This window comes from Eriocheir sinensis, chromosome 29 (assembly GCF_024679095.1).
Source record: "Eriocheir sinensis breed Jianghai 21 chromosome 29, ASM2467909v1, whole genome shotgun sequence".
Lineage (NCBI taxonomy): Eukaryota > Metazoa > Arthropoda > Malacostraca > Decapoda > Varunidae > Eriocheir > Eriocheir sinensis.
The window spans coordinates 440414-454146 of record NC_066537.1 but is presented as its reverse complement, the minus strand read 5'-3'; the positions used below and the strand labels follow the sequence as shown (position 1 = coordinate 454146).

Below are 13733 nucleotides of genomic sequence, written 5' to 3'. Positions count from 1 at the left end.
CTTATCGCCCTTGTACCGGTGTGTGTGTAGGTGGGGGGGGTAAGGACTGAATGGAGGATGTTCCCGTCTGACGATCATTAGAATGTTAATCTATTAACATTGTGCCAAGAAAGAGATTGACAAATTTCCTAATATACAAAGTTCAAATATTAAAGTCGAACTATAGTGAACGGAGAAGATATTTTCGAGAATAAGGCTTGTCAGCGTGAAGCGTGATGTTTTCTTATTAACATATAGACTACCTATTAAGTAAACTACTGGATTCATTCATATTATTTAACGGTTAATAACACCATCCGGCGTGCCTCGTTCCGCTGATTTACTGATTGAATAGTCAACATTCATTACTGTTGGCTTGTTACGTATTTGGTTGGAACAGTTGCCATGACAACATAACGTCATATATAGACTGTGTGTGTGTGTGTGTGTGTGTGTGTGTGTGTGTGTGTGTGTGTGTGTGCCACGCATAAACAAGCCTGATTGAGAATGACACGTGTAGAAAACGTTAAAAATTCGGACACTTGAATCTTAGTCATGCGTACTTTTTCAATCTGTGCTAACATTGTCAAATCTTATCAAAAACATCTAAATACAAATATAATTATTCAAACATATTAGCGTCCACCTGAACTCGATTAGCATTGAATATTCTATCAACAAAGATCAAGTGCTGCGTGACTGTCACGGTGACTGCACAGGATGCTTCATAATGAAAAAACCTGCTCGGGACTCACCTGCTGGAAGCTGAAGGGCATGACGCGGGTGTCGGAGGAGCCGCCGCCCCGCCTGGAGCCGCGGTGCCGCCTCGCCGCTCGTCTCGTCGGGAATGAAGATTTACTTCCTCGTGAAGCGGTGCTCCAGGCCTGGGTCGAGCACCGATTCGAAAGTGTCAGTTGAACCCATAAAGAAAATTAGCAAGCTGTTTCTATTTTTAACTTTAATGCCCATCTTAGGTCCTCCCCTCCCATACACATACTCGTACATAAAAATGCCCTCCTGTGTGTTCAGACGTTCCCAGAATTATTGAGTAAGCGGCAAGGAGCACCTGATAGCTATGAATATAAGAGAGAGAGAGAGAGAGAATTATCCGTAATTGGCAAAATAACATTATCTCAGGGCGCCTCCAAGCACACACACACACACACACACACACACACACACACACACACACACACACACAGTCATATCCATGCGCCCTGAGGGAAGGGTGAGGGGGCCCCCATTCCGCCTCTTAATTGTGCGGCGAGTATAGTTACTTATAATTATAGTTAAATGGTTAGTTTAATAGATAGTTCAATAGTTAGTTTGTTAGATCGTTAGATGGTTAATTACTAGAAGTTAGTTAGTTAGGTAGTTAGGTAGGTAGACACTAGGAGATTCAAGGGAGTATACGCTACAGCTGAGCCTGGCCGCGGTGCTCATCTCCTCATTGGCTTCTGGGCTTGTGGTATATATATAAACCACAGTTTACCTTCTCCAGGTTTCTCCAGGTAAGTACTCATTTGTCGACCAGCCAGAAAAGGAGGGCAAACAGCAGGCTGGGCTGGGCGTCGATTACTTAGGCCGGGATTCGAACCCAGGCCCTCAGATTAGTAGTCAAGCATTTTAACCAATTCACCACGAAGGCACCGATCACAGCTTTATTACAAGTGCATTACTGCATAAGAAAGATGTATTTCATGTATATATACATATATATATACATATATATATATATATATATATATATATATATATATATATATATATATATATATATATATATATATATATATATATATATATATATATATATATATATATATATATATATATATATATATATATATATATATATATATATATATATATATATATATATATATATATATAAGGACAGCTTACATGTAGCACGCTCGTGGGTGTTATGGGCATCACAGCAAGGTTTGTAGTTTCCAAGTTATCTCAGCTCGCCAGAGGAAAAATAACAGTCGTAGAAAACTGGTTGCCCCGTCCGTCATGCCCGTGAAGCTGCAACCTGTGGTTTGTGACGCAATTATGAGGCCACATCTAAGTGTAAATACAGTTGTTTGCCGAATATCAGCCTTTTGTATGACATATCGAAACAATGAATGTATGTATTTGTCATATAATAAAATTCCAAATATAGCAAAGATCTCACTTCATCCCTGAAATGACGAGGACCATGGAAATATTGCAGCAGTCGGACGGACGGACGGACGGACACACACACACACACACACACACACACACACACACACACACACACACACACAGGGCAGTAGATGTGTTTCTAAAGTCGGGATGTGTTTAGAATATATTAGTCGGTCTGTCAGAAATGTCGCTCCACCGGCGGTCACTCGTGGTGACAGCAAAAGACGTTATCTAAGGGAGTCACAAAGGGATATCACAAGAGTATTAATAAAAGATCTAGATATACCATTTTCATGTAAATATTGTAAAAAACATATGTAAAAGCTCTTCTTTCTGCCTTGCAGTTTGTGCAGAGACTGTTTAGGCTCCGTCATGGCAAAGCGTTGATATGCAAATATTCTCACAGCACTTGATAAATCTCAAGACAGATCACTGATTACGAATATCCAAATTGTTTATATAGCTCGTAAAAGTGTTAGTCAGACTACTCGCAACTGGTGTTCCGTCAACAGCTGCCTCAGGAGTAAGCGTTGTGTTGGCCGCCGCTACATGGAGGGCGTGTGTTGGTTTATGCTTCGCTGCCAGGTCAGAGGAGACACCAGCACCTAATGTCGTCTGACAAAACACAGACCCGTGCAGATCACATAGGGAGGTACAAGGCAGTCGTTCTTGTTGAGGGTTGGCTGGTGTGGATCCTTAGCTGGACACCCACTGATGGTGCAGAAAGCCTATCACCTTTGTTCGTGTCTGCGCATCAGGGGAGAAGAGAGCATTGGTGGTGGCGTCCATGTTGTAAACACGCGGGCCACCTAGCACAGCGTTTCAGGCAATGCCATCCATTACGGAGTGTTTGTACGACGTCACCGCTCAGAGATGTCTCGCAGTCACTGAAGAACCTTGTCGATGCTGAACGAAACTATGTCCCTCGCGCCCTCCAATGAAGAATCTCTGCCGGGAGAGCACAGCCTCGCCGCCTACCGCTACGGACGGTCACTTGCAGTTGTTCTCCTCGGTGTCCTCCATGCAGGTGTGGCACTGCACGTAACAACACCAGTGAAACTTGCAGTTGCAGTGCCATGTGCGTGTGTACTGGTGAGTGTTGTACCCGCGGCCGCAGCACAGCAGGTCACAGCCACCTGGCCCTGATGATGAAGAGGAGCAGTGAAAGTCTGACCGATACTCTGTAACTCTAACTCTGTAACCATCACTTTGTAACGGTGCACTGTGCTGGGAATTTATAAAAAAAGCTCTGCTGGGTCACAATTATTGAGTCGCATTATGTCGAATTTTATTGCATACAGCCCCTAGGAGTTCGGCAGGAAACTAGCAACAACATTGATGATTACGCTTAAAGGTGTGGAGAAACAAACACTGTAAAATGCAAGTAAATTTTGAGGTCGCAGTATATTACCTGACGAAGTTCTGTTGCATTTGCGACCCACGGTGCCCAGCGAACCCACCGCGGGATTCATTGGCAGTAGTTGGGACTCCTTTCCAAGTACACGAGATGAAACTTGCGGGGCCGTCGAGCTCTTCTCCTGACCCTCTCCAGACGCAGGTGAGGCGTGGATCTTCTCCGGCCCTGAGCAAATAAGGAGAATCACTTTTGCAACGAAAAATTCGTTGCTGTTCCACCTCACCACTGGCGACATATGTGGCTTCCTGTAATACTATCAATATCAATGTATGTAGGTGGGAGAGTATTATAATTATTATTATTATTGTTATTATTATTATTATTATTATTATTATTATTATTATTATTATTATTATTATTATTATTATTATTATTATTATTATTACTATTATTATTATTACTATTATTATTATTATTATTATTATTATTATTATTATTATTATTATTATTATTATTATTATTATTATTATTATTACTATTATTATTATTACTATTATTATTATTATTATTATTATTATTATTATTATTATTATTATTATTATTATTATTATTATTATTATTATTATTATTACTATTATTATTATTATTATTATTATTATTATTATTATTATTATTATTATTATTATTACTATTATTATTATTATTATTATTATTATTACTATTATTATTATTATTATTATTATTATTATTATTATTATTATTATTATTATTATTATTATTATTATTATTACTATTATTATTATTACTATTATTATTATTATTATTATTATTATTATTATTATTATTATTATTATTATTACTATTATTATTATTATTATTATTATTATTATTATTATTATTATTATTATTATTATTATTATTATTATTATTATTATTACTATTATTATTATTACTATTATTATTATTACTATTATTATTATTATTATTATTATTATTATTATTATTATTATTATTATTATTATTATTATTATTATTATTATTATTATTATTATTATTATTATTATTATTATTATTATTATTATTATTATTATTATTATTATTATTATTATTATTATTACTATTATTATTATTATTATTATTATTATTATTATTATTATTATTATTATTATTATTATTATTATTATTATTATTATTATTATTATTATTATTACTATTATTATTATTATTATTATTATTATTATTATTATTATTATTATTATTATTATTATTACTAGTAGTAGTAGTAGTAGTAGTAGTAGTAGTTGTAGGAGAAGGAGGAGGAGGAGGAAGAGGAGACATGGAAACATGGAAACATGGACGAGCAGGCAGCAGGAAGCCTATTGGCTCATTGCGGGACTGCCTGCTTTCAGTGATTTAATCAATTCATCAGCCATAGGAGTGGCTTACGGGAAGGATTAAAGCACTTCTGGAGGAGGAGGAGGAGGAGGAGGAGGAGGATAATGATAAGAAGAAGAGGATGAAGAGAAGATGAAGAGGGAGAGGAGGTGAATGGAAGGGGAAGGGGGTGGAGAATACCTTATGCACTGAGACGGACTTGGCCTTCCTGTACTTGTGGAAGAGGTGCTTCCCGATGAAGGTGAAGGGCGGGAGGGTCCTCCAGCAGGTCTTGACGGTGCAGGAGCTCGACACGCCGTGGCACTGCACTCCGTCCTCATCCAGCTCCGCACCGCCTGGGGGCAAGACGCGGGTTAGTGCTTCACGCCAACATGGGGACACGGCACCCCCTTGGCACCCCTGGAGCTGCACTCCCCCCTTCCCCCACCGCCCCATAGAAAAGGAAGTGTTATCCATTTCGCGATGATTGTAGTAATGAAAAAAAATGATAGCAATAATAATAATAATAACAATAATGATAATAATAATAATATGTGTGTGTGTGTGTGTGTGTGTGTGTGTTACTGTTATTATTATTATCATTATCTTTATTAGCAGGTGTTGTTATTGGTGGTGGTGGTGATGGCGGTGATGGTTCTGCTGTCGCTGCTGTCCTTGCTTCTGCTACTCTTGTTATACTGATAGAGCAGCCATCAGGATGAAAGGCAGCTATACAATCGTTCTATTCATAAGCGGGTGCATACGCTATAGCTGCGCGTGCTGCGGTGCTCATCTCTGTACCTTTGGCCTTTTGAGTCTGTGTTAAGTAAGAACCCAATACCCCGGGACACGGGCCAATGTGATATCCGGGATTGCCACAGTTTACCTTCCCCAGGTTTCCCCAGGTACCAATTTATCGACCAGCCCGGAAGGGAGGATGAACAGCTGGGTGAGCTGCACGCCGACTGCCGGGCCAGGATTCGAATCCAGGCCCGTGGATTCATAACCAGGCGCTGACCACTGCTCCACGGATGCGCATATTATTCTTAGCAGCAATATTAATATGCTCAAAAGGAAAAGTATTAAGAAAATAGTGCTAGAAGAGAGATAACTAAAGTACCTTTAGTAACAATTATTACACTTCTAACAGCCGCATGTGCAAAGGAAAAAATTGGAGAATAGTGGGAGCAGGGACAAGTAGGGCAACAATATGCAAATTTTCTAAGCAAGAACAGTTTCTGGTGAGCATGCACGGAGCCGCCGCTGCCTTGTGGAGGCGGCGCCCCGGACACTAACCCTGCGTCCCGCCCGGTTGTTGTGCAGGTTCATGAGGGCGCGGCCGTCCCCCTCCACCTCGCGGGCGTCCAGGAACTTCCTCGCGAACCTGACCCCGAACCTGCAAGCGGCCGGGAGGAGGAAGGAACAAGGGGCCGATGAGTATGGGGCTGCGTGCGTAACTTGTTGAATCTGTCTCATTATTGTGAGTGTTGGTATATCAGTGTTTGGGTGTCCTGTGTATGAAAGTACGCTGTTTGGTGTACATGCACACGTAAGCTTGCTTCATTCTGAATGCCCCGCGTTTATCATCTTTCATATATGTTGTACTGGGGCATGCATTGACAGTAAGTCTGTGATATATATGTCCAGGAGAATGAAGAGTTCAAACAGGACATTCTTAACATGCACCTCTCACCTAATGTCGGCGCTGCAGCCGCCCCATTTCCACCCGGAAGAACTGTACCGCCCTCGCCTGCGGTCGTCACAGCCAAAGGTGGAGATGTTGCCACGGGAGCAGGCGGTCGTGACGCTGTGGGTGACTCCCGCGCTGGTCACCGCGTACGTGTAGGCGGCCTCGCGGCTCCCTGTGGATACCAGTGAGAGGATTGGTGAGGGAGAACAGGTGAGGGCCTTCAGAGGTGCACCATCGCTCACCGCACTGAACTGTTCCTATTAGTCAATAACTAACCTGACATCCATTAATGTTTTTGTATTTTAGAATCATAGCTGTCATAATTCACAAGAGATTAACACACTAGGAACTTTCCTTTGTTGAGAAAAAAATGTCAAGGAAGCCTTCAGCCATCCAGGTAACCACACCACACATTGTATATTCTTTTCCGTAGACCAACACAACTGAGTTACGACAAATCAGATCATGTTCGCTGTTACTTATTTATGAATTCCTGAAAAAACTAATTAACATCAAGACAATTATTTGATTCCAAGACATTCTTTGCGTGTAATGCGGCGTTCGGAAGAAGCGGGTGAAGGACTGCTGCCCCAGGCCACCGGTGCGGCAATAACCCAGCAATGCCACATTCAAGGGCGGCCTGTCTGCGTGTGTTTGCCTTTTTCGTCATAATCACCGGGCGGCCCCTCGATGGTGATGTCCCGAGGGCTGATGGCGGGAGCAGCAGCACTGAAGAGTTCTGTGGCGTTATGTTTAACGTCTTGCCTCCACGACATTATATGCCGAAAATGACCCACAGTTTGCTGCCTGCACTTTATGTCAGGCATGTATGGCGTCGCAGAATCACAGAAGTCATGTGAGGTATTCTCGTCACAGATTTCATGCGGATACTTGCTGATGGGCCGTTACAACGCCAGAAAACGGGCACACAGATAAAGAAACCCAACCGGTTCTGGCACCAGCGCTACGAGTGATTTATATACAAAATTGTAGGGGACGCGTGGCTGGTGGGGCTGAGGCCGGCCATTAAGGGGGTGACTGGGCTTGCTGGGGAGGGGGAGGAGGCGGCCTACAGCATGATTGACGGGCGATGCTCACCCAACTAGCTCCTTCAAGGCATGACATTTATTACTAATAAATTTTACTTTCGGTGCAATGATGGCCACGCTGACCACACACTGGCTCCCTCCCCTCCCCTCAGAGATGGGTGTGGCCAGCGCTGGTGGAAGTCGAGAGTGAACTCAGAAAGACCCAGCATTTATATATTTTGCATCTTACGAATGCTGTAAAAGTTGTCTGATAATGTGAAAACATACATGAACTTTAGCGTTCATAATTAATGTGTTCAGTTAATGTGCATCTGCCACTGAAAGAGGAGCTGCGCCCCCAGCACAAACTACGCCACCGGGCGGATGGCAGGGCGGGTGTTTTCTTGTCCCCGGCCATACAGGCTTCGTGATGCGACAAATGATCTGGTTCAGTCCAGCCCCATCCTGCCCTGCTCAACTCACTCCCCTTGGTTTTTGTAAGATAATGTCCGCGGGCAGCAAACCTCATTGGTGGCTTTGTGCCAGATTCCTCCGTTAGAAAAGGATCATCCAGGAGAATGTACCGTAACTGATTGTTAAGACTGGAGGCACAAAGACTTTCTTCATTGACTGTCCACAACGCTTTCACAACGAGGGGTGCAGGCCAGTCCCTGAATAGTGAACATGTCACGCAGTAAATCGGTCTGCAGATCATCTTCGAGAGGAGTTTGAGCAAGTTAAAAGTTACATGAACACGGACACGTAGTTGGTAAACACTCATAAGAATCCTGCTCATCTTGTAGGAAGGTTTACGAGAAGAGTGTTGTTCGGTGAAGAAATATGGCAAGCTGACCATGTCCTGGGGGGATCTTACCAGGCTAATGGACCTTTGAATTGGGTTTTAGAGAACAAAAATGACAATCGGTACAAAACGAGGATAACATGCTATTACGTAAACAAATAGAGCTGAGGGCAAAGAAGGAGATAAGTAAGGGGACCAGGGGCTCAGGCAGGGAGCGGTGAAAGAGACGTGAAAAGGAACGGTGCGCACGTGTTGAGGGACAAGCAACCCTTGTGGGGCGCTGTGTGCTCACCCTTGCCCGGCGGCGGGAGAATAATGGGGACACGGTCGCTGAGAGCCTCTGGGAGCGGGGATGGCTTGCTGATATGTCGCAAGGGTTAATCCCATGCTCAAGTGCGGAGAAAGGCTACATACCTTCCCTCCACGACAGCTTAATGGTCAGGGATGCAATGCAGTACGTGCAGCTCAGGCTACTTTAAGAGGTTCATCTGGAGTTTTAGAAGCCCAGAAACATGAATGACTATATCGTCTTACTCTTATATTATGATTATTACATGATCCTGAGCGACAGAAGTACAAGTAACATCCTGACGAGTGAGAACGAGGGTGTTACTGTCACGGTGCTCGCTTCCATCTTTGTGTTAGTAAGTGCCATACAAGCTGCATAATATCAATCAATGTCTGAAATGTGTAGTTTAGAAAAGCATGGATGAAACCTCGCCAGCCATTATTAACTGACCCACAAGAACGATGTGGCCGAACGCGCTGCTGCTGGTAGACGCCAGGAACAGTTCCACCGATGATGCTGGAACTGCCGCTGGCACTCTCGCAGGCCCGCCCTCGCACCTTCACTGATGGCCACCATGGCGTCAGGCGCCCGCTTACAGATGCGGCTCTGGCGGGGCGTGAGGCCGGGCACCCGCGAGCACAGCAGGTGGGCGCCCAGGACCCCGCTGACGACACCGTCCTGGGGAAAGGAAAGATGGGGTGAGGGAGGCAGATTAAGTATACGTTAGTGTAGGGACGACCTGCAATGCATCATGATGTGAAGCGCCACACACGAACTTACGCCACACGACTCTACGCACTATGTCATTGTCCGAACCTTTTCAAACCATGTGTGGGCTACCATGTACTTCCCCAGACCATCCTTGCGTCCCGATACACCCATGACTAAAACTAGTATGCAGACACTGACATAACTCGTCATCGTCTGCGCATTGCTACCATCATCCCAACCTCCACATTGCCTGTTTCGGAATATCGACGTCGAGCACGTAGCAACTCACCATTATGGCGAAGATTGAGGATACATCATACGCACGTTGCATAACTAAGTCGGTTTCATTCTTTAGCCTGTTCAAAAGTAAGGGATGGACTACACTGCATACTATTTGTGCTGCTTCTCGAGAAAAATAGTAAACACTATTGTTTTCTTTAAAAAAATATCTCAGCTTTAAAGGTCTACAAAGCTACGTGTGCCAGTCTTTCCTCTCCAGGGCCCGGGGTGGCCCAGGCTCACTGGGGTCGCATGGAGAGGCTGCGGTGCCCAATCATGGGTATTAGGATGCCGGACAGATGACCGCCCCGAGGCTGCCGGCGAGTGGAGGGTTGGACTTAATGACCAGGGAAGTTTGGCCTATACTTAGCGGTCGTGAAGCTCTTTGATTGCCGGGGGTGTTGCGCCATCCCTGCGTGTATCGCCGAGGGAGGAGGGAATCTCCGCCACGATTAGCATAACAGAGGAGTCGGTCAAGTGTAAACGCGCCACCTCAGCTGTCTGCTAGCGGCGGTATACTCGTGTTTTGTATTGCTTTCTGGGGCCGAGTTCCTACAATACTTTTGTTCCCTAACATTAATGTCATCACAATGCTTCTGAAAACACTGTATTACCTCAATTACTATTTCCATAAATAAATGGCCGCCATCAAGTATAGCAGAGTGGTAGGGCGACGCCTTGGATGCGCTGCGTCAGCCCTCACTCTTTACAATCCTTCTAGTTCATTTCTCACGTAGTTTTAAGTAATTCCAGCCGAATACTCACAGAACGTGCCTCGTGTGACACACTTGTTAGCTCACTGAACAGCGTCCCTCCTAACTAGCCTTGATATTTTCAGTGAGCCAATTCGTACGCGTGATGTCACTCGTCGCCGTGCAGTGCAGCTCACCGCCAGTGATTGTAAACACTTCCTGTCCAACCTTGAAACTGATATCTACATTCCGCGTTTCTTTAACAGTAGTTTATGCCACTTGATATTTTTGACACCAGTAATGACATACTTTTGGCAGTGTTGTAAAGTGTTTTCCCATTAAAATGGCTCTATTTTTAAGTGATTTGCTGTCGAATTTACGAAGAAAAGTAAGGTGAATTGAAACCTGCGGCATAGCCAGAATCTTGACTTTAAAGCCCAACGATTGCAAAAAAGTAACAAAATAACTTACAGTTCCAGGTAAGATTAAGATGCAGGAAAAAGGGATACAGGAATTATCAAGTTTCGAATCCTGCCGTGGCCGGCCGGCGTGCAACTCACCCAGCTGTTCATTCCACCTTTCGGGATGGTTGATCAATGGGCACCTGGGGAAACCTGGGGAAGCCAAACTGAGATACCTCGGATGTCACGCTGGCTCGTGTCCCGCGGTGATGGGTTCGTAGCCACTACAGGCTCAAGGACCAATGCGACGGATATGTATACCGAGGCCACGCTCAGCTACACCGGATGTCCCCAAATATACCGTACTTCTATGTAGCCATTTATGCCTGATCTGTACCGAGATGTGTGAATTAATCCCGGAATACGTGCACTCGCGGCGGTGAAAATCAACTTCAGAGCATAATGATATGTACGAGAAGTGTAAATACTCTTGCTGGGTGTTGTCTTCAGCCTCCCGGGTGTGACGTGAGCCGCGCATCACAGGGATAGGAGATTGTCAGCTCGTCAGTGCATCTTAAGACTAAATCAATAAAAGTATCAGTTTATCTTTAACTTAGTAACTTACTGTCGAGAGAGAGAGAGCATCCTATCATCATGTACTACCACAAAACCCATTCCTCGTGATCCTCCATGAATTTGTAATGAATTTCTTTTCTCCTATTTTGGGCAATCCTAGTCACAGGGCGCCTCGTTTGTTTGTTCTCCGTCCCGGGATGGCCTGGCGTAGGGGGCGGGGCGGTTCGGGGGGGGGGGGGCGAGAGTTGGTGTCGGAGGGAGGGTGGAGCTTTGGGTGGACGATGGGTGGAAGTTATTAGTGGGAGGAAGTGGATGCTGTGGACGGGTAGACGTTGGTGAAGGGATGGAGGAAGGGAGAGACTGATAGTGGAAGATGTAAATAAACGTAGGGTGGAGGTTGTTGGTGGAGGGATGGATGGATGGATCGGTGGAAGGTGGTGAAGTGAGAGTGATGGTCGAGAAGCTGTAGCGATCGCGTAAAAAAAAAAAAAAAAAAAAAAAACATGAAACCACTGTTATCCAAGAAATCTAGTCCTTGTTATGCCACGCTAGGGCTTCAGGAAAGGCATGCTCAGATAAAATGTTTTCCGTACATTTCCAGGTAGGCACACCTCTAGGATGCCAGGGGTACGGACGCCCTCCGCTGCCTGAAGCTACAACTTCCATTAATCGAACTTCTCCTTTTTCAATATTTTTTTCTACTAAATGAAGTTCAACAACTGATGAATAAAACATTTATTCAGTTACTGCGTCAGCGTCTTGCACATCGTTTGAACATTAATTGGCTGGTCTGCTGGGCTGTCTGAACAGCCATCCTCAGAAGTACCTCGTCGGTTCATTATTTCAAGCCATCATCGCTTCGCCTGGGCAGAAAAAAAGGGCCTCGCAAACCACGGAGCCTTGGTGTGGAGGCAGCTGTCCACCTATACGCTTTATTATCGTCCGCCTCCTTCCACGTAGGTCATATCAGAAACCGATGTTACTGTTGTGATTTTAACCAATGCATAGGAACATTGATATAGTCCTAATGAAGTTTACATATTTCCTTTTAATATTATTTCATTATTATACTTAATTAAAATTTTCAACTTTCCAGTGTAGTGTCTTTTCTTATGAGAGCTAATTGGTCTGGTGCGTACAAATTGGTAAACATATCCCACTGCAAGACTCCACTGAACGCACGACGCCCCAGCACTGCGTAGCGACAGACTATACGCATCAGATCGTCACTTCTACGTACAGACAACTAAACACCAAATGGCGGGAAGCACACAGCTCCTGGCATTGTCGAGAGGCTTACAAATTGGTCAGGAAGATGACACTTGAAATAAAACGCGGTCGCAGTACGAAAAAATGAGCACTGATTTTCTGGACTCCTGCGGCAGGGGCGGCGCGTCACCTGCCCCATACATGTGTTGGGGTGCCAGGGAGGGGCGGCGAGGCCCATAATATCTCACCGCTGAGGCGCCCCGCTGTGACCACCAAATACCTGGACAAATTGTTTCCAGTAGGCCTGTCGGGGGCGCAGTCGGTCATGGGCACAGGCGATGGTATCTCTACGCCGGGGCTGGACGACGAGTAATTAGCTCATAATTGCTGCTGATAACGGTAACGAAGCAATCATGACGAGAGGCGTTACCTGCTAAGTGGTCTCTCGCGTACCTCTTGTGATATGATGATAGCACCCACACGCACGCACGCACAAGCCCGCACACGCGCACACACACACACACACACACAAAAAAAAAAAAAAACGCTCCCTTGGTGTTGTGGTTAAATTCTCAGTCTGCCAACACAGTATATCGAGGTTCGAGCCTTTCTCAGGTCGAAAGCTGCTTCTGCTGATAAGGATTGGCTGCTGTCCCCTCCGGAGGAAGGGAGATGAAAGGACTGATAGGCGAGGTCCCACGTATACTCAAAGGTCAGTTAAATGAGAGTCCATCACGTGATCAGACCGTGAGTAAGTTAAACACACACACACACACACACACACACACACACACACACACACACACACACACACACACACACACCTCCTCCTCCTCCTCCTCCTACCGCACCAGCGCACTGCATTCCACCACCTCACCTTCCCCCCACCACCCCAGACCCCCATATCCCTTTCATATTGTACATTTTCCCTTTTTTTTTTTTTCTTTTATATGTCAAAAGTGTATTTGTAACGTGTATATTTTCAGCTTTACAGCTGCTATCATTTAATAAGCCGTTTATTATTATTATTATTATTACACACACACACACACACACACACACACACACACACACACACACACACACACACACACACACACACAAATATACTACTTTTAATTGAGTGGTGTATAACAATGCTTAAGAATAACAATGTTTTGGCATAAAACTA

The 13733-nt window shown here is 44.2% G+C and overlaps 1 protein-coding gene and 1 pseudogene across 1 annotated transcript in view; both read right to left on the bottom strand.

Moving 5' to 3' along the window:
* Positions 1-1885: 1885 nt before the first annotated feature.
* Positions 1886-9576, bottom strand: LOC127005266 (protein Wnt-7b-like; annotated as a pseudogene).
* A 301-nt stretch (positions 9577-9877) lies between these two features.
* LOC127005265 (protein SGT1 homolog) overlaps positions 9878-13733 on the bottom strand; it is a 30392-nt gene continuing 26536 nt past the window's right edge. Inside the window, exon 12 of the mRNA XM_050874058.1 lies at positions 9878-9945. Coding sequence (XP_050730015.1) covers positions 9878-9945 — 68 coding nt within the window. The remainder of the gene's footprint in view (positions 9946-13733) is intronic.